The 21,024-nt window shown below is 44.7% G+C and overlaps 1 protein-coding gene across 3 annotated transcripts in view; it reads left to right on the forward strand.

The window, feature by feature from the left end:
* Window positions 1–14,110, forward strand: part of pik3cg (phosphatidylinositol-4,5-bisphosphate 3-kinase, catalytic subunit gamma) — a 135,644-nt gene extending 121,534 nt beyond the window's left edge. For all 3 annotated transcript variants that reach the window (XM_072242680.1, XM_072242681.1, XM_072242679.1), the window contains 4 exons: window positions 5,068–5,198; window positions 7,297–7,408; window positions 7,862–8,019; window positions 11,760–14,110. In XM_072242680.1, the coding sequence (XP_072098781.1) occupies window positions 5,068–5,198; window positions 7,297–7,408; window positions 7,862–8,019; window positions 11,760–12,041 (683 nt within the window). In that variant the 3' untranslated portion in view covers window positions 12,042–14,110. The remainder of the gene's footprint in view (window positions 1–5,067; window positions 5,199–7,296; window positions 7,409–7,861; window positions 8,020–11,759) is intronic.
* Window positions 14,111–21,024: the final 6,914 nt, after the last annotated feature.

Here is a 21,024-nt window from a genome sequence, read left to right on the forward strand (position 1 = left end):
CCACCGTCCTTGATGATGGATCCTGTTTTCCTGCTAAAACGCTCCACGTAGATGTGCTCAATGGTCGGGAGGGCTTTACCCGTGATGGACTGGACCATATCCACTACTTTTTGTAGGATATTTCATTCAAGGGCATTGATGTTTCCATACCAGGCCGTGATAGAACCGGTCAATATACTCTCCGCTGCACAGCTATAGGAATTTATCAAAGTTTTAGATGTCATGCTGAATCTTCACAAATTTCTAAGAGAGTCGAGGTGCTGGTGTACGTTCTTCAAAATGGCATTTACAGTATGTGGCACGTACACGCTGGACCCAGGACGGGTCCTCTTAAATGACAACACCATATGATCTACCTCTGATCCCCCGATGAGGACCTCTGGTTTCCTCCTGCTGAAGTTGATAATTCCTTGGTCATGCTGACACTGTTCGCCAGGTTGATGTTGTGGCACAGCTCAGCCAGATTTTCAATCTCCCTCCTATATGCTGATTTGACGCCACTTTTGATTCGACCTATGACAGTGGAGATGTCAGCAAACTTGAATATGGTATTGAAGCTGTGCTTAGCTTCACAGTCATAGGTGTCAAGTGAGTAGAGCCAGGGGCTACGCACCCAGCATTGTGATGCACCTGTGCTGACAGAGATTGTGGAGGAGATGTATTTGCCAATCTGAGCTGACTGGGGTCTACGTGTGAGGAAATTGAGAATCCAATTGCACAAGGAAATATAGAGGCAAAGATCTTGAAGCTTATTGGTTAGTTTTGAGGGGATGATAGTATTGTAGTCAATGAAGAACATCCTGATGTTCGCTGTCCAGATGTTTCAGGGTTAAGTGCACAGCAAATGAAATGACATCTGCTGTTGACCTGTTGTGACGGTAGGCAAATATGATTGGATCCAAGTCACTTCCCAGGCAGAGTTTCATCACCAATCTCTCAAAGTACTTCATCACAGTGGACGATAGACAGTGAGGCAGGTTACCACATTCTTCTTAGGCACCGGTATAATTGACGCCTGCTTGAAGTGAGTGGGTACGTCAGACTGCTGAAGCGAGAGGTTAAGGAGCTCAGTGAATACTCTAGTCAGTTGATCAGTACAGGTCTGATGAACAGTGCAGTCTGGTGAGTGGCACAGATCCTGGCCTGCTACCTCTCAGAACAAGGGTCATAGTCATATTGAGTCAATATTGACTGTGGTTGACTCCTTGACTCTGCTCCGACCTTAATGGTCTCTGTACAGAATCCACACCTTCTTCCTGTGACTGCATGGGTTCTCAAGATAAAAGTTTAATTATTATTCAACCTTACATGAATACAGCCAAACGAAACAGCGTAACTCAGGGACCAAGGTGAAAAACACAGTACCAACAATCACACACAGCACAAGGCACATATATTGGTCAGTCAGACAAAAAAGTACAGTCCAAGACCCTGAGACCATGAATGTTGCAGCAGTCTGCAGCCAAACACAGCACAGTTTGTCTTCTGCTGAGCAAGTACAGAGAGGGGCAGCTTTGAGTTCAGCTTGGACACCACGTCAAGATTCAGGATGGTTCAATATCATTTCCAGTACAAGTGGAAAGGAGAACAAAATAATTGTTACTCCAGATCCGATGCAGCATATTAAAAAAAACAGGCTAAGATGGAAAAAATACAACAATAAAAAAAATGCATAAGATAGGTTAGATTCATAAATTGATTATATGTACAGAAGATGACGCCAGATAGAGGAGTGTCTGTGCATAAAGTGACTGACAGGAAACATCAGAGCAGTGGTGTTGGATTCTGTGCTCTTTTCACCTCCCACTGACCTGCAGGTAAGCTATTTGGCTATTGTAAGTCAACCCATAGTGTGAGTAACTGGGAAAAGAATTTGAAGGGAAGTGATGGGCAAATGAGAGAGAATAACCACAAAACCATCATCGGTCTGGGCACCGAGTATAAATGTTGAGAGGTCATCGTGCAGTTGTACAAGATGGTAGTGAAGCTGCACTTAGAGTAACGTGTTCAGTTTTGCTCGTCCTGCTGTAGGAAAGATGTTATGGAACAGATTCGTTAGTTATGTGCCATGTCGTATGACGTAGGTGATCATGGTCTTCCTATGACCATGAAAGTTCTTGGCAAAACTTTTCCACACAATGGTTTGCTATTGCCGCCTTCTGGGCGTTGTCTTTACAATATGGGTGGCTCAGCCATTATCAATACTCTTCAGAGATTGCCTGCCTGTCATCAGTGATCCCTCAACCAGGATTTGAGATACGCACCAGCTGCTGATAAGACCATCCACCACCTGCACTTATGGCTTCAAGTGACCGTGATTGGGGAGGCTAAGCAGGTGCTACACCGTGCCCAAGGTGACCTGTGGGCTAGCAGAGGGAAGGAGCACCTTACACCTCCTTTGGTAGAAATGTATCTCCACCCCACCACCAGATATGAAACAGGAAAGAATGCAAAAAAATCACGATGATTCTGCCAGGTTTTGAGGGTCAGAGCTGTAAGGAGAAGGAGACAGACTAGAACTCTCTTCCCTGGAGCATAGGAGCATGTGAGACTGAGGAGATCATAAGGGGCATAGATAGGGTAAATGTGCACAGTCTTTTTCCCAGGACTGGGAGTCAAGAGCTAGAGGTATAGCAATTACAAACGAGAAAATCTGCAGATGCTGGAAATCCGAGCAACACACATAAAATGCTAAAGGAACTCCTGCCAAAGGGTTTCAGCCCAAAATGTCAACTGTACTCTTTTCCTGGATGCTGCCTGGCCTGCTGAGTTCCTCCAGCATTTTGTGTATGTTGCTGGAGGGTATACAAATATGGTGAGAGGAGAGAGAGTTATTCAGAAACTGAGGGCAACATTTTTTCCACAAAGGGTAATATCTATGTGTAATGGACCGGAGGAAGTCTTTGAGGCAAGTTCAAGAACAACTTTTAAAAGATGGTTGTACAGTATGTGAATAGGAAATGTTTAGGGGATTACAGGCCAAACACTAGCAAATGGCACTAGCTTGGATGAACATCCTTGTTGACGTGGACCAGTTGGCTGAAGGACCTGTTTCCATGCTTCTGACTATGACTCCATGGAAGAGTCAAGTCAAGTCAAGTCCCTTTTTATTGTCATTTCGACCATAACTGCTGGTACAGTACACAGTAAAAACGAGACAATGTTTTTCAGGACCATGGTGCTACATGAAACAATACAAAAACTACACTGAACTACGTAAAACAACATACAACTACACTAGACTACAGACCTACCCAGGACTGCATAAAGTGCACAAAACAGTGCAGGCATTACAATAAATAATAAACAAGACAATAGGCACAGTAGAGGGCAGTAGGTTGGTGTCAGTCCAGGCTCTGGGTATTGAGGAGTCTGATGGCTTGGGTGAAGAAACTGTTACATAGTCTGGTCATGAGAGCTGGAATACTTCGGTGCCTTTTGCCAGATGGCAGGAGGGAGAAGAGTTTGTATGAGGGGTGCGTGGGGTCCTTCATAATGCTGTTTGCTTTACGGATGCAGCGTGTGGTGTAAATGTCTGTAATGGTGGGAAAAGAGACCCCGATGATCGTCTCAGCTGACCTCACTATCCACTGCAGGGTCCTGCGATCCAAGATGGTGCAATTTCCGAACCAGGCAGTGATGCAGCTGCTCAGGATGCTCTCAATACAACCTCTGTAGAATGTGGTGAGGATGGGGGGGGGGGGGGAGGCGGGGGAGATAGACTTTCCTCAGCCTTCGTAGAAGGTAGAGACGCTGCTGGGCTTTCTTTGCTATGGAGCTGGTGTTGAGGGACCAGGTGAGATTCTCAGCCAGGTGAACACCAAGAAATTTGGTGCTTTTATCAATCTCTGCGGAGGTGGGATAGCTCCACTGGGAGTTGGCTAGAGCCAATGGGCTGAATGGTATTAATCCTGGACAGAATGAAAGATAATGCCAAGCTGTGATGTCTGCCAGTGCACTGACTCAGACCTTTTAGGTTCATGGGGTGGTTTAGGGGACAGTGGAGGAATTAGGGATCAGAATTTGGGTTTAGGGAGAGTGATGAAGGGAAATTAGAGGTCGGGGCAGTAAATAGTGTGTCTGGACAGGAGTTCAAATCCTGGTCTGAGTGTTCTGCAGTCGAATATCGGTGACCCCAGAGGCCAGGTCAACATGTGCTAAGAATCCCCAGGACTGCAGGTCTGAGGCAATGAAACACGGGTACGGGCCGGTATCCCCTCCCTGGTTGTCAGGGTCTGAGATCCGTGAGGGTCTGGAAGTCGAGGCCCAAAGTTCAAACCCATGGTTGGTGAGTTCTGAGGTCAATATCCAGATAGAGGCCAAAGATGAAGTATTAAGGTCCAGAGCACGGTAAGCCCCGAGCCAGTGAGTTCAGAGATAGAGGCCTGAAGGAGTGACGAGGTGCTGGGTCACTGGGGCCTGAGTTCTGTGCAAGTTGGGAAGGTTAGGCTCAAAGGTCAAATGTGCGATTGGCGAATCCTAGCACAAAGCCCAAACTTGGAGGCCTGATGTCTGTGAGACTGAGGCAAGGGCTAGAGGTGGCCTGTCCTGGGGTAGGAAGCCTGGCTGTGCGTGAAAGTGCTGTTGTTGACTTGTTTTGTTGTTGCTGTTGCTTATGTGCTTCAGCTCAACAATGTTACTTTATGCGGTGATACTTGCAGGCTTTCCCCGGCACATTTTTGGGAGTATGGGTTGTAAATGCAAATGACACATTTCACTGTATATTCCGTTGTACGTGTAATAGATCTGAATGTGAGTATGAACCTACAGTCTGAAAAAGACAGGAATTGGCAAGTGTGACCAGCCAATAGAAAGTAGTAATATTTAATATTCCCAGTATTCACAATGATCTGAAAACAACCAAAGAAGGCTGCACTGGGGAACTAGATACCAGCCTTTCAGTTTTGAAAGTACTGTAGACTGACATTGAGAGAGTGAGTATATTGTCCACACTCAATGGTTAACCTATTGTAATATTGTGAACGCCCAGGACACTAATGAAACAACTTTTTAGCCTTTAGTTCTGTGCATGGACACTGACCTGAAAATCGTGTTGCACCCCCACAGGAATGATTCAGATTGTAAAAGACGCCACAACCATTGCCAAGATCCAGCAGAGTACAGTGGGTAACACAGGCGCGTTCAAGGATGAAGTGCTGAATCACTGGCTGAAAGAAAAATGTCCAATTGAGGACAAGGTAAATAGACTAACTGCTAGAGGCTGAAGGGAGTTAGTACTCGTGTAAGCATAACGCAGCAAGTCCAGATAAGTTCAGTAATCTTAGACCAGGTCAACGTTTCACAATCTGTTCATGGCTATTGACCAGCTCACAGATACAGGACATCCTATTTCAATAGGATGTTGAAAAGTAATTAATTTTTAACTTAGACTTTTGTCAGCTCACAACTACTGAGCAATATTATGCCCTGTACTAGATAGTACACCCCACATTGTGGGGGGTTACATTCCTATTAAAATGTCCATTGCCACAATTTTCTGTGAAAAGAACCCTTGACAAGATGTGTTAAAATTTGTATTTCTTTTGCACTTTGTTTATTTAGTTATGGTTTTCTCACACAAATTCAATAAGAGTGAATTTTTATCATGTCTCAAATATTTTTAAAACATAGAACCATAGAAAACCTACAACACAATACAGGCCCTTCAGCCCACAAAGCTGTGCTGAACATGTACTTACTTTAGAAATTACCTAGGGTTACCCATAGCCCTCTTATTTTTCTCACCTCCACGTACCTACCCAGGAGTCTCTTAAAAGACCCTATCGTTTCCACCTCCACCACCGCCGCCGGCAGCCCATTCCACGGACTCACCACTCTCTGTGTAAAAAAAACTTACCCCTGACATCTCCTCTGTATCTGCTTGCAATTTTTGCTTATGATTTGTGAATTCTGTAAAAACAAATTTCCATTACCAAAATTCCCTCAGTGCAGGGGATCACTGTAATGGCCAAGCCAAAGGATTTAGTTCAAAATTCCCAAATTATTGGAGTTGGCCTTAAGACCACAGTTAATTTATGCAAAACAATAGGGGTCCTGGGGCTATGAAGCAAACTCTTGTTTAATGTGTGGAGTGAGAGCAACTCCTTAAATACTTAATAGCATTTACTGTATTAGAATGCATTCCAATGTTCACAGATACACCCACAACTCCACATAATAAATTGTTCTGGTGAAGACATTTTACCTGAAACATTAACTCGTTTTCATTCTCCACAGATACTGCCTGACCTGCAGAGTGTTTCCAGAATCTTGTGTTTTTATTTCAGATTTCAGGATTCTGCAGTGTTTTTTTGTTAATTTTCAGAACACATTGTGGGACTCATTTCATTTGGCCAACATTCTACAAAACGCTACTACTTAACTCCCACAAATTTATCATACACTCAGTTTCCACTTTATTAGCTACACCTGCTTATGAATACAAATATCTAGTCAGCCAATCATGTGGCAGCAACTCGGTATATAAAAGCATGCAGACGTGGTCAAGAGATTCAGTTGTTGTTCAGACCAAACATCAGAATGGGGAAGAAATGTGAGCTAAGTGACTTTGACCATGGAATGATTGTTGGTGCCAGATGGGTGGCTTGAGTATCTCAGAAACTGATGATTTCCTGAAATTTTCACACACAAGTCTCTAGAGTTTAGAGAATGGTGTGAAAAACAAAAAAAAATCCAGTGAGTGTGAGTGGCAGTTCTGTGGGTGAAATCACCTTGTTAATGAGAGAGGTCAGAGGAGAGTGGCCAGAATGGTGACAATAACTAAAGTAATCATACAATACAACAGTGATGTGTAGAAGAGCATCTGTGAACGCACAACACATTGTTCCTTGAAGTGAATGGGCTACGGCAGCAGACCATGAACATACACCCAATGGCAACTTTGCTTGGAAGAGGATCCTGTACACCATTTCACGACATATGCCGATGATATTAAACCTGATTCTGATTCTACTGTAATAGTGATAAATCCAATTTTAGTTTCTCCTTCCACAGGTATATGGAGGAATTTAAGGTGGGGGGTTATATGGGAGGCAGGGTTTAAGGGTCAGCACAATGTTGTGGGCCAAAGGGCCTGTACTGTGCTGTAGGTTTTCTATGTTTCTATGGTAAGAAGCAAGCTCATGGAGGAACCCAGCAGGTCTGGCCGTATCTTTAGAGGGAAATGGATACTGACTGGCACTATTTTTTCGGCTGAATTGTGTTGGCTTTTTTTATTCTTTGATGCAACTCTATTCCCTCCAAGGCCAACTGAATGATTTGTTCATTGCCTTGCAGTTCCAATCAGCTGTGGAAAGGTTTGTTTATTCATGCGCTGGGTACTGTGTTGCCACCTATATCCTGGGTATCGGAGACAGGCACAATGACAACATCATGATTACAGAGTTGGGTGAGTGTACAATATCTAATTAAATGATTCAAATACAGGTATCTTGGATTGTCACACAGTCCTGGGAAGTTCTGATTCCAGTTTGTGCTTGAACAGTGTTAATTATAGAATGGTGCTAATTTTACAGTGCAGGAGGAAGCCATTCTACTCAGCACAACCCTACTGAAACTGATCAGATTTGTCCCTTTCCCATACTTGTTTGCAATAATATGAGTAAATGTTCTTTTGCAAGAAAATTGCAAATAAATTTGCTTCCACACCATGAAAGGCAGCACATTAAATACAGCAGAAAAAAACAAACCTGTTCTCTCATCTGTAGACGTTTACTTACAAGTCTGTGCCATTAGATTGTTCAACCCCTGACAGCTAGAGACCTCAAAACCATCTGCAGCCGTTGTTGAATGAACACATGTTGAACCACACAAACTGACATTCCTATTTTCTTCCACGCAGGAAATCTTTTCCACATTGATTTTGGTCACATTCTTGGAAACTACAAAAGCTTCCTGGGGATCAATAAGGAGAGGGTCCCTTTTGTACTGACCCCCGACTTTCTCTACGTGATGGGCACATCTGGCAAGAAGACAAGCGGACATTTCCAGAAGTTTCAGGTGAGCAAAGCCAAGTTGATGCTATTAGACAATAGGTACACCTGCAACTCAAGTTATTACTGATAACAAAGTACTTGGTCAAAGAGCTTTTTTTTAAGCTTACACTAAATGTGAAGAAAGAATTACCTCTATGCAGTGCATCCAATTGAACAACCTTCATTTTAAAATTCTCATATTTGAATTCCATCATTGTCCCTCTTCCTCATCTATGTAAGCTCCCCAGAGTATATTTTATTTTTGTGTGTACTGTATGGAAACAGGCCCTTCAGCCCAACTCATCCATGGTGACCAAGATGCCAGTCCAATTGCTAATGTTTGGCCCATAACATTCTAAACCTTTTCTATCCATCTACATGTCCAACTGAGTTTCAAATTTTCTTATTCCACCTGCTTCAACCACTTCTTCTAGCAGCTTATTTCACATACACCCTCTGTTAAAAAAGTTATCCCTCAAGTTCCTATTAAGTCTTTCCCTTTACCTTAAACCTATGCCCTTTAGTTCTAGATTCTCCAACCCTGAGAGAAAAAAAAAGTATTTATATTCTTTATATCACCTCTGATTTTATACAACTCTATAAGATGATCTGTCAGTCTTCTACACTTCAAGAAAAATGCCCTAGGCTGTCCAAGTGAGTCCCGAGTCCTGGCAAAATCCTTGTGAATTTTTCCTGCACTCTTTTAGTTAAACAGTTTCTTTCCTATAGCAGAGCAAGCAAAACTGAGTACAATCTTCTAAGTGCAGCCATATCAGTGTCTTATCTTCCAACTACTATACTCCATGCCCTGACCAATGAAGGCTAACATACCAAAAGCCTGTCTACCATTTCTCCACTTTCAGTGTAACATGTATGTCACAGCTGACTAGGTAATATCACAAACAAGAGAAAATCTTCAGATGCTAGAAATCCAAGAAACACACACAAAAGGCTGTAGGAACTCAACAGGCCAGGTAGCGTTCATGGCAAAAGGTACAGGCCAAAGGCTCTCGGCCTGAAATGTCAACTGTACTTTTTTCCATAAATGCTGCCTGGCCTGCTAAGTTTCTCCAGCATTTTGTGTGTGTGACTAGGTAAATTATTCATTTTTAACTTCCCTCACACTGAATAGTGCTGAACCTAATTTCAGAGAAAAGTCATGCAAAATTAGAGAAAAAAATCCAACAAGGTTTTACTGTATTCCTTAGCACAGGGTCCAAAAAACTCTCAAAGTCAAAATCCAAAAAAAATTAACTATAATTTCAGAAACTAGAGGTTCCTACAAACTTAGACAATTCTTCACTTACAGAAGATAATTCCAAGAATGAGCAAATAAACAAGGGACAAGGAGCTTACATAGAGCTACAAACAAAGCACAGGTGATAACAATGAACTAATAATTAGCCTAATAGGTGGAGATCAGGAAGGGAGCCTTAGTCTGCTAACACATGACTGTGCAGCCAGATTCAAGGAGAACCTGATCATTAAATTTGCTAATGATACCACAGTGGTGGGGCTCATCAGCAAAAATGATGAAACAATGTACAGGGAGGAGGTCAAACACCTAGAGAGCTGGTGCAGGGATAACAACTTGATGCCTAATGTCACCAAAACCAAGGAGACGATCGTCGATTTCAGACGGTCTCAGCCTGAGCACACACCCCTCAGCATCAGCGGCTCCACAGTGGAGAGCGCGGAAAACATCAAGTTCCTTGGGGTGCAGATCTTGGACAATCTCACCTGCTCCAGGAACACTACTGGGATTGTGAAACGGGCCCAGTAGAGATTGCTCTTTCTGAGGAAGCTTAAACAAGCATCACTCCCCACTAACATCTTAACTACATTCTACAGAGGCGTGGTTGAGAGTGTGCTGACCTTTTGCATCACAACCTGGTACTCCAGCTGCAGTGCTGTCGACAAAAAAGCCTTGCAGAGGGTGGTTAGGGGAGCAGAAAAGGTTATTGGGGTCTCCCTACCTTCTGTCCAAGACCTCTTTCAGAGTCGATGCCTCCAGAAAACCGGTACATCATTAAAGACCCCTCACACCCTCTCCATGAACTGTTTGTTCTTCTGCCATCAGGCAAACATTACAGGAGCATCAAAACTAAAACCACAAGGCTACTAAACAGCTTCCTCCCACAGGCAGTCAGACTGCTAAATAGCTGCTCCACCTGACTCTGCTTTGGACACTTTTAACTTGCACTGGACACTTATAACTTGATTTTAGCTGACATGTGGCTGTTGTGTTTTACTATTTATTGTTATGTTTATTATTTAGTGTTGCGTTTGTTATGTTATGATTGCACTGCTGCTGGGAAACACTGTCTCATTCTGCCCTGCAGAGCTGATGTACGGTTAGAATGACAATAAAGTTTTCTGAATCTTTGAACCTGTACCTCCCTCTGATGGCCAGTTCGAGGGGTAACAGTGTAACTGAAGTCCAAGGTCCCTCTGTTCTACAACATTCCTGAGGAGCCTACCATTCACTGTGGAAGTCCAACCTTCATTTACTTTCCAAAATGCAGCACCTTACACATATTCACGGGGAATTCTGCAGATGCTGGAAATTCAAGCAACACACACAAAACACTGGTGGAACGCAGCAGGCCAGGCAGCATCTATTGGAAGAGGTATGGTCGACGTTTCGGACCGAGACCCTTCGTCAGGACTAACTGAAAGAAGAGTTAGTAAGAGATTTGAAAGTGGGAGGGGGAGGGGGAGATCCAAAATGATAGGAGAAGACAGGAGGGGGAGGGATGGAACCAAGAGCTGGACAGTTGATTGGCAAAAGGGATACAAGGCTGGAGAAGGGAGAGGATCATGGGACGGGAGGCCTAGAGAGAAAGAAAGGGGGAGGGGAGCCCGGAGGAAGATGGAGAGCAGGAAAGGAGTTATTGTGAGAGGGACAGAGAGAGAGAGGAAAAAAAGGGAATAAATAAATAAATAAATAAGGGATGGGGTAAGAAGGGGAGGAGGGGCATTAATGGAAGTTTCTTTCTCCCTAGGCCTCCCCTTCTCCAGCCTTGTATCCCTTTTGCCAATCAACTTTCCAGCTCTTAGCTTCATCCCTCCCCCTCCTGTCTTCTCCCATCATTTCAGATCTCCCCCCTCCCACTTTCAAATCTCTTACTAGCTCTTCTTTCAGTTAGTCCTGACGAAGGGTCTCGGCCCGAAACGTCGACTGTACTTCTTCCTATAGATGCTGCCTGGCCTGCTGCGTTCACCAGCATTTTGTGTGTTACCTTACACATATTACTGGAGGAATTAGTTGAACATGTATTGCTGTGTCTCTTCTATATATGTAAAGCAATGTGAAAGCTCAATGTATGAGCCCAAATCCAGTACTGGCATCGCCTTCTGTACTTGAAGGTGAAGTAAAGTAGGCACAAAATGATCATAGTTTCATATTGCATAGAAATTGGCCATTCAGCCCATCACGTTCATGCCAATCAGCTGGTATCCATCTCTATTAATCCCATCAAGCCTAACAAATATCTATTCATGACAAATCTTAATGAATCGTTTTGAGATTGGAAAAAGAATTAAAGCTTTGGGATTTGGATCTTTGCCTAATGCACAGACCATTGCAATCCAAAGTCTGTTGTGGTACATTGGGACATATACTGCATCTGCCTGAATGAACTCAGCATGTTGGGACAAAGTGCTATACACAAAGTGGACCCAGGCAATGCAAATTATGCCAAATTATTTCTTCTTTAATGTGGATTCAGGAAAAAAAGATTTCTTATTTCTTTCTTTGCACAGGATATTTGTGTCAAGGCCTACCTTGCACTGCGCCACCACACCAATCTTCTGATTATACTCTTCTCCATGATGATGATGACGGGGATGCCGCAGCTGACCAGCAAAGAAGATATTGAGTATATCCAAGAGACGCTGACTGTGGGCAAGAATGAGGAAGAGGCTATGAAGCACTTCTTGGACCAGATTGAGATCTGTCGGGACAAAGGATGGACAGTGCAGTTCAACTGGTTCCTGCACCTCGTGCTGGGGATCAAACAGGGCGTTGAGAAACACTCTGCATAATTTCTTAAACTGGGAAAATGGAGGAGGAGCAGAATATGCCCTCAGACTGAGAGGTGAGCAGCTGCCTCACTGGAGTCCCACCAGATCCACTGCAGTCTATATGCTCAGCTCGGGTTTGACCAAAATGTAACTTGTATAAGCATTAATGAAAACAAACCCATGGCAGGTGCCAATTCCACAGTGGCAAAGCTGCTGGAGATACTGCCTCACATCTCAAGTTTCCTGGCTTCAATCCTGACCTCTGGTGCTCTCTGGAATTTGCACTTGGTTGTTGTGCTTGTGAGGGTTTCCCCAGGTGCTCTAGTTTCTTCCCATAGCACAAAGACACATGGGTGAGTAGGTTAATTGCCCCTTGTGCGTGGGTGCATAGCAAAATCTGAGGGGAGCTGATAAAATGTAGGACTAGTACAAATGGGTGCTTGATCATCAGCATGGATTCAATCAGCCAAAGATCCCATTTCCACGCTGTATCTCTCAGTGACTATAACTAAAATGTACCTGGTGTTTCAACTTCAATAGTTCAATAGCTCACTTTAATATCAGAGAATATACATCCTGCAATTGTTACTCTTCACAAACATCCACAAAAATAGAAGAGTACCCCAAAGAATGGGTGACAGTAAACATGTTAGAACCCCAGCCCCCTCTCCCCCTCCCACATGCAAGCAGCAACAAAGCATCATCACTCACTTTCCCTCTCCCCCACTTATTTCAGCAAAACGCATCAGCACTCTGTTACAGTCTTTGTACTCCACTCCAGGGAACCACTCACACAGCAGAGTCCAAATGATTCTGGCACAGTCTTGAGTGGAATTGCACTGCATGCAGAAGCTAGGTTTAGAAGATCAATCTGTTTGAACTAGACTAAACATTTGTAAATCCTCTTTAACTAGCTTCACCCTGAAACCTTCTCCAAACTTCCTTCACAACCCATTTGGTTTAAAATGGCAACCCTTTGTAAAATAAACAACAACATGAAAAAGAGGAAATAGGTGCCAAGGAGGTAACTAAAATTCTGAAAATGAAACAGGGTTTATACTTATTTCCAGTAGAAGTACCAACATATTAGGATTATCCTGGAGTTCTAGACATTGAAAATTTATACCTAGGACAGTGCAGTCAATGGCTCAGGGGAAAATCACGGAGGATTAAAAACAAATTTAATTCTCTTAAGAATTCCAGGGAACCTTAGCAAGCAAGGTTTTTGTTTCAAAAACAACGTAGTCCAAATCCCTGTACTACTTCAATAGGAGAACTGCATCAGGAAGGGTACTTTCAAAGTTCTTAGTACATTTATTATGAGAGTATGTATAAATTATACAACCTTGAGATTCGTCTGCTTATAGGCAGCCACAAAGTAAGAAAGCTGAAAGAACCCGATTTAAAAAAAGACCAACACCCAATGTGAAGAGAGAGAGAAGAAAATAAAACCACAAAGCCTGCAAACAATAAAAATGAGCAACAGCATTCAGAACAAAATTGACCCAAAAGCCTGAGCAAGCCCATAGCCTCATCCTCAGTTCATCACATAGCGGGGCAAATTGCTTGGAGCAGAAACTTGCTTAGAACAAAACTTGGAGCAGACAGAGCAGGTTTACAGCCTCAGCACCACGGAGAGAGGAGCAAACATCGTGGAAGAGCGAGCAGAATCGACCCGACCCTCACCTCCGGTCCCGACACCTTGCCTTTTCAGTCTATCTGGGTCAGCATTCAAATTCTAGCACCAAAATAGCATCAAGTGATGATAAATCCCAGTTGGATTTCTGGAATTATGGGTTCAGTCAGAAAAAATATTTTCTACTGAAAAAGTATAAAGATTATACTATTGAACTTCTTTAAATTCTTGTATCAATTAGAGAAATGCTGGAATTGAAACAAAGGAAACATTGACTGAGAGTTAATAAACATTTATGGAAGTTTAGAAGTCATCTTTGCATTTATTTGTAGGTTTCTAGCAAGGCCAACGCACATTTTCTATTGAGAACAGGCCGACTGTGGGTGGTCATTTGTTTCAGCCTTCAGGAGCATATCTAACCAGAGTCCAGAACCCTTGTTCCGACTGATGAGGGAGTCCAGAACAGGGAATGCAAATAAAGAAGAGAAGAGATTTAGGATAGGGAGGGAGAAAGTGCAAGGGGGGGCTGAGATTGAAGCAGAGACATATCAGATTGTAAGAATGGGTTGAATAGCTTGTTATACAGAGAATTGAACAGCCATGTATAATGAGCACGAGTGGTCTAGAGGTTAATGGACTAGATGGGCTAGTTGTCTATTAAGTTAAAGTCTGTCCCATTAGGCTCATCAGGCTTATGCCAGTTTCCATGGCGTAAAGCCACTGAGATTACGAGACTCCCCCCCCCCCGGATAGGACGCCAGTCTGTCGCGAGGTTAACCCCCAACATTTTGCCAGGGGCTATGCTCAAAGATACAACACGCTGCCTCGCCCTCGGCTGGGGCTTGAACTCACGACCTTCAGATCGCTAGTCCAATGCCTTAACCACTTTGCCATGCACCACATAGTTGTCTATATCGTGTTGTAATTCTAACATAGGCAGTCCTTAGATTACTGAAGGACACTCTTCCTAAGAACTCTCTGTAAATCAGGAACATCCATTTTCTATAGGAACCAAAACTGCATTGCTCTGAATACACTTGCTGTATACAATTCAAAGGTTCAAAGGTTCATTTATTATCAAGGTGTACAACACTGAAATTCTTCTTCTCCAGATAGCCATGAAAACAATAAGAAAGGCAGCACGATATTCAACCCCCAAATCTCTCCTCTCCACACAAACAGCAGCAGGAAGATGGCGGCGCGATGCAGCTCGCAGCGGCCACTCTCGTGTCTGTTATTTGTCAAGTAGGGTGCCGTGCACAATCCTGATTTGATGGAGACGGACGTGAGAGCACGGAGGAACATCTGCAGAAACTTCTGAAAAGCCCGCTTTGCTGCTGCTGTTGATACTGTGTGGTCCGGAATCTCCGGAGGAGAAGGCCCCGAGTCCTCGGCTTTGCTTGTTGCTCGGCGGCCTGGGCGGGGTTGAAGTACTCGGCAGAGGATGGTGCTTGGAGGGGCTGTGTTGGAGGGCTGGTCGGAGGCTCGAAGTTTTCAGACGGACTCAGAGTCCGCTGCGGTCGGGTGCTTCCAATGGTGCTGCATCGGTAAGTTGGCGGTGCTTGAAGGTACATGGCGGGGAGAGTTCCTCCCTTCTGCCGCCAGCGTGAGATGATGAGGCTATCGAGACTTTGAGACTTTTTTTTACTGTGCCCATGGTCTGCTCTTTATCGAATTACGGTATTGCTTTGCACTGTTGTAACTATATGTTATAATTATGTGGTTTTGTCAGTTTTAGTCTTGGTTTGTCCTGTGTTTCTGTGATATCATTCCGGAGGAACGTTGTTTCATTTTTTAAAGCATGCATTTCTCAATGACAATAAACGAAACTGAACTGAAAAAGTGAATAAAAACAGAACAGGCACATCAATGCACAAATCTCCCTCCCCTACACACAAAAAAACGAAAGATCGGGCGTAAAATACAGAATATAAAAAACCATAAGGCTGAAAAAAATCCAGGGTTCATGTTCACATCCAAAATGAAGAAAACCTAGGTAACATTCTCGCTGTCTGTAGCACAGCGATCTCTCCAGCGACAAAAGTCGGTCTCTCCACTCTGTGACAACAGAGCGACCTCTCCAGCGACAAAAGACGGTCTCTCCACTCTGTGACAACAGAGCGACCTCTCCAGCGACAAAAGACGGTCTCTCCACTCTGTGACAACAGAGCGATCTCTCCAGCGACAAAAGACGGTCTCTCCACTCTGTGACAACAGAGCGATCTCTCCAGCGACAAAAGAGGGTCTCTCCACTCTGTGACAACAGAGCGATCTCTCCAGCGACAAAAGAGGGTCTCTCCACTCTGTGACAACAGAGCGATCTCTCCAGCGACAAAAGACGGTCTCTCCACTCTGTGACAACAGAGCGACCTCTCCAGCGACAAAAGTCGGTCTCTCCACTCTGTGACAACAGAGCGACCTCTCCAGCGACAAAAGACGGTCTCTCCACTCTGTGACAACAGAGCAATCTCTCCAGCGACAAAAGGTGGTCTCTCCACTCTGTGACAACAGAGCGATCTCTCCAGCGACAAAAGACGGTCTCTCCACTCTGTGACAACAGAGCGATCTCACTGGTAATAAAAAGCCAGTTTCTCCCCTCTCTGTGACAGCACAGCGATCTCACTGGTGATAAAAAGGCAGTCTCTCCCCTGTGACAACAGAGCGAACTTGCTAGTAATAAAAAGACAGTCTCCCCTCTCTGTGACAACAGAGTGATCTCACTAGTCATTTAAAGGCAGTCTCCCCCACTCTGTGACAACAGAGCGAACTCACTAGTATGAAAAAGACAGTCTCTCTTCTGTCTGTGACAACAGAGTGATCTCACTTCTAATGAAAATGCAGTCACCTCTCTCTGTGACAGCATAGCAATCTCACTAGCAATAAGAAGGCAGTCTCCCCCCTCTCTGTGACAACAGAGCGATCTCACTGGTAATAAAAAGGCAGTATCCCCTCTCTGTGACAGCAGAGAGAACTCAACAGTAATAAAAAGGCAGTCTCTCCTCTCTGTGACAATAGAGTGATCTCACTAGTAATAAAAAGACAGTCTCTCCTGTCTGTGACAACAGAGTTTAAAAAGAGGCCCACTTTCAGGCGTGGGCAGCGTCGGTGCGGGAGCAAGGAGTGCTCGAGGTCGACGGACGACTGAAGATCGGAGGATCGGAGGATCAGCCATTGTAGGTAGGCCGAGGAAGATCGGAACTACCTAGGCATTACCTGAGGAGGAAGGTAAAACTGCACAGGCACGGGTGACGTCAGTGGCGAGCGCGGAGTTTAAAAAGAGGCCCACTTTCAGGTGCGGCAGTGTCGGTGCAGGCAGCGGAGTGCGGGGGAGCAGAGTGCTGGGCTTTGGCTCAGTGGGCTTCGGCGTAAGGGGGTCTTCGATGAGAGGTAATCAGTGAGCCTGAGTATGTGCTTGCTGAGGAAAAAAGGTAAGGTCGGTAGGTACTTTTTCATTTATTCTGATTAATCTGGGATCAGGTAATGGGGGAGATAGTTAGAGCAGTGGTGTGCTCTGTATGCAGTATGTGGGAGGTCAGGGTCAACGCAGTTGTCCCTGAAGACCACACCTGCAGAAGGTGCATCCAGCTGCAGCTCCTATCAGAGCGAGTTAGGGAATTGGAGCTGGAGCTGGATGAACTACGGACCATCTGGGAGGCAGAGACAGAGATAGATAAGAGTTATCAGGAGGTAGTCACACTGAAAAGACGGGAGGTAGGCAACTGGGTGACTGTCAGGAGATGGAGGGGGAGCAGGCAGAGAGTGCAGAGCACCCCTGTGGCCATTCCCATCAACAATAAGTGTACCGTTTTGGATACTGTTGGTGGGGATGACCTACCAGGAACAAGTTGTAGTGGTCCTGTCTCTGGCACTGAGGTTGGACCCTCGACTCAGAAGGGGAGGAGGGAAGAGAGGACAGCGGTAGTGATAGGGGATTCTATGGTCAGGGGGGCAGATAGGAGATTTTGTGGGGGAGATCGGGAGTCTCGGATGGTATGTTGCCTCCCTGGTGCCGGGGTCTGGGACATCTCAGATCGGGTGCAGGTTATCCTCGAGAGGGAGGGCAAGAATCCAGATGCTGTGGTCCATGTAGGGACCAACGACGTGGGTAGGAAGAGTGAGGGGGTCCTGCGTAGTGAGTTCAGGGAGTTAGGTGCGAAGCTGAAGGGCAGGACCTCCAGGGTAACAATCTCAGGATTGCTACCTGTGCCACGTGCGAGTGAGGCGAGGAACAGAAGGATTATACAGATCAATACGTGGCTGAGAGGATGGTGCAGGAGGGAGGGCTTCAGGTTTTTAGATAATTGGGCTTTGTTCCAGGGAAGGTGGGATCTGTTCCGACGGGATGGTTTACACCTGAACTGGAGGGGTACTAACATTCTTGCAGGAAAGTTTGCTGGTGCTGCTTGGCGGGGTTTAAACTAAATTTGCAGGGGGCAAGGATTCAGAATGTGGGAAAGGATAGCGAGATGAAGTATAAAGGACAGGTGGGGACTACACGGTTCCAGAATATTAAGTGTGAAGTAGAGAAAGGTGAGGCGGAACGAGTGATAAGGAGGATACATGTGCAGAGGGATGGTCTGATGGAGCACGGAGTTAAATGTGCAGAAAGAGTAAGTAAATTTAAGAAGGACAACAAAATTCAAGGGGCGTATAGCCTGGTGAGAGTTCGGGGAACTGGGTTATGCACAATAGGTAGTGATTTAAACAGAGAGAGGAGAAATGGGTTAAAAATTCTATATCTGAATGCGCAAAGTGTCAGAGATAAGGCGGATGAGCTTGAAGCTCAGGTGCGAATGGGTAACTGTGATGTTGTTGGAATAACGGAGACATGGCTGCAGGGGGATCAGACCTGGGAATTGAATGTACAAGGGTATACGTGCTATCGAAGGGACAGAAAGGTGGGCAGAGGGGGTGGGGTGGCCCTGTTGGTGAGGAATGAGAGTCAGTCCCTTGCAAGGGCAGACATAGAATCAGGAGAAGTAGAGTCAGTGTGGATAGAACTGAGGAACAGTAAGGGCAAAAAGATCCTAATAGGTGTTATCTACAGGCCCCCAAACAGTAGCATGGATATTGGGAGTTAACAATGGCATGTGTCAAAGGAAATGTCGCAGCAGTTGTGGGGGATTTCAACATGCAGGTGAACTGGGAAAATCAGGATGGTACTGGACCCCAGGATAGGGAGTTTGTAGAGTGCCTACGAGATGCATTTTTGGAGCAGCTTGTACAAGAGCTGACCAGGGATAAGGCTATTCTGGATTTAGTGTTGTGCAATGAACAGGATTTGATAAGTGATCTTGAAGTAAAGGAGCCATTAGGAGGTAGTGACCATAATATGATAAGTTTTTATCTGCAAGTTGAGAGGGATAAGGGCAGATCAGAAGTGTCAGTATTGCAGTTGAACAAAGGAGACTATGGAGCCATGAGGGAGGAGCTGGCCAAAGTTGACTGGTCGGATATCCTAGCAGAAAAGACAGTGGAACAGCAATGGCAGGTATTCTTGGGAATAATGCACAAGGTGCAAAATCAGTTCATCCCCCGGAGAAGGAAGGATTCAAAGGAGGGAAAGTGGCCACAGTGGTTGACAAAGGAAGTCAGAGATAGCATAGCATTAAAAAAGAAGTATAACAGAGCTAAGCTGAGTGGGAAGACGGATGATTGGGAAACTTTTAAGGAGCAACAAAAATTAACTAAAAAGGCAATACGGGGAGAAAAAATGAGGTATGAACGCAAGCTAGCTAGGAATATAAAGGAGGATAGCAAAAGTTTTTTTAGGTATGTGAAGAGAAGGAAGATAGTTAAGAACAATGTTGGGCCCTTGAAGAATGAATTGGGAGAAATTGTTATAGGAAACAGAGAAATGGCAGACGAATTTAATAAGTACTTTGGATCTGTCTTCACTAGGGAAGACACAAGCAATCTCCCAGATGTATGGATGGGCCAAGGACATAGGGTAACAGAGGAGCTGAAACGGATTGATATTAGGAAGGAAACGGTGATGAGTAGACTGATGGGATTGAAGGCTAACAAATCCCCAGGTCCAGATGGTCTGCATCCTAGGGTACTAAAGGAGGTGGCTCTGGAAATTGCGGATGCATTGGTGATCATTTTCCAATGTTCCTTAGATTCAGGATCAGTTTCTGAGGATTGGCGAATGGCTAATGTTATCCCATTTTTTAAGAAAGGAGGGAAGGAGAAAACAGAGAACTATCGCCCTGTTAGCCTAACATCAGTAGTGGGGAAGATGCTAGAGTCCATTATTAAAGATGAAATAGCGGCATATCTTGATAGCAGTGATAGGATTGGGCCGAGCCAGCATGGATTTACCAAGGGCAAATCATGCTTGACTAATCTATTGGAGTTTTTCAAGGACGTAACCAGGAAGATAGACACGGGAGATCCAGTGGATGTGGTGTACCTTGACTTTCAGAAGGCATTTGATAAGGTACCACATAGGAGATTGGTGGGTAAAATCAGAGCTCATGGCATTGGGGGGAGGATATTGACATGGATAGAAAACTGGTTGGCAGATAGAAAGCAAAGGGTAGCAGTGAATGGGTGTTTCTCGGAATGGCAGGTGGTGACTAGTGGGGTGCCACAGGGCTCGGTATTGGGACCACAGCTGTTTACGATTTACGTCAATGATTTAGAGGAAGGCATTGTGAATAACATCAGCAAGTTTGCTGATGATACTAAGCTGGGTGGCAGTGTGACATGTGTTGAGGATGTTAGGAGAATTCAAGGTGACTTGGATAGGCTGGGTGAGTGGGCAGAAACTTGGCAGATGGTGTTTAATGTGAATAAGTGTGAGGTTATTCACTTTGGGAGCAAGAACAGGAAGGCAGATTATTATCTGAACCGTGTGGAGTTAGGTAAGGGAGAAATACAAAGAGATCTAGGAGTACTTGTTCATCAGTCTCTGAAGGTGAATGAGCAAGTGCAGCAGGCAGTGAAGAAGGCTCATGGAATGTTGGCCTTTATTACAAAGGGAATTGAGTACAAGAGCAAGGAAATCCTTTTGCATTTGTACAGGGCCCTGGTGAGACCACACCTGGAGTATTGTGTGCAGTTTTGGTCTCCAGGGTTAAGGAAGGACACCCTGGCTGTGGAGGAGGTGCAGCGTAGGTTCACTAGGTTAATTCCTGGGATGTCCGGACTGTCTTACGCAGAAAGGTTAGAGAGACTGGGCTTGTACACGCTGGAATTAAGGGGATTGAGGGGGGATCTGATTGAGACATATAAGATTATTAAGGGATTGGACAAGATAGAGGCAGGAAATATGTTCCAGATGCTGGGAGAGTCCAGTACCAGAGGGCATGGTTTAAGAATAAGGGGTAGGTCATTTAGGACAGAGTTGAGGAGGAACTTCTT

Source organism: Mobula birostris, chromosome 24 (assembly GCF_030028105.1).
Source record: "Mobula birostris isolate sMobBir1 chromosome 24, sMobBir1.hap1, whole genome shotgun sequence".
Taxonomy (NCBI): domain Eukaryota; kingdom Metazoa; phylum Chordata; class Chondrichthyes; order Myliobatiformes; family Myliobatidae; genus Mobula; species Mobula birostris.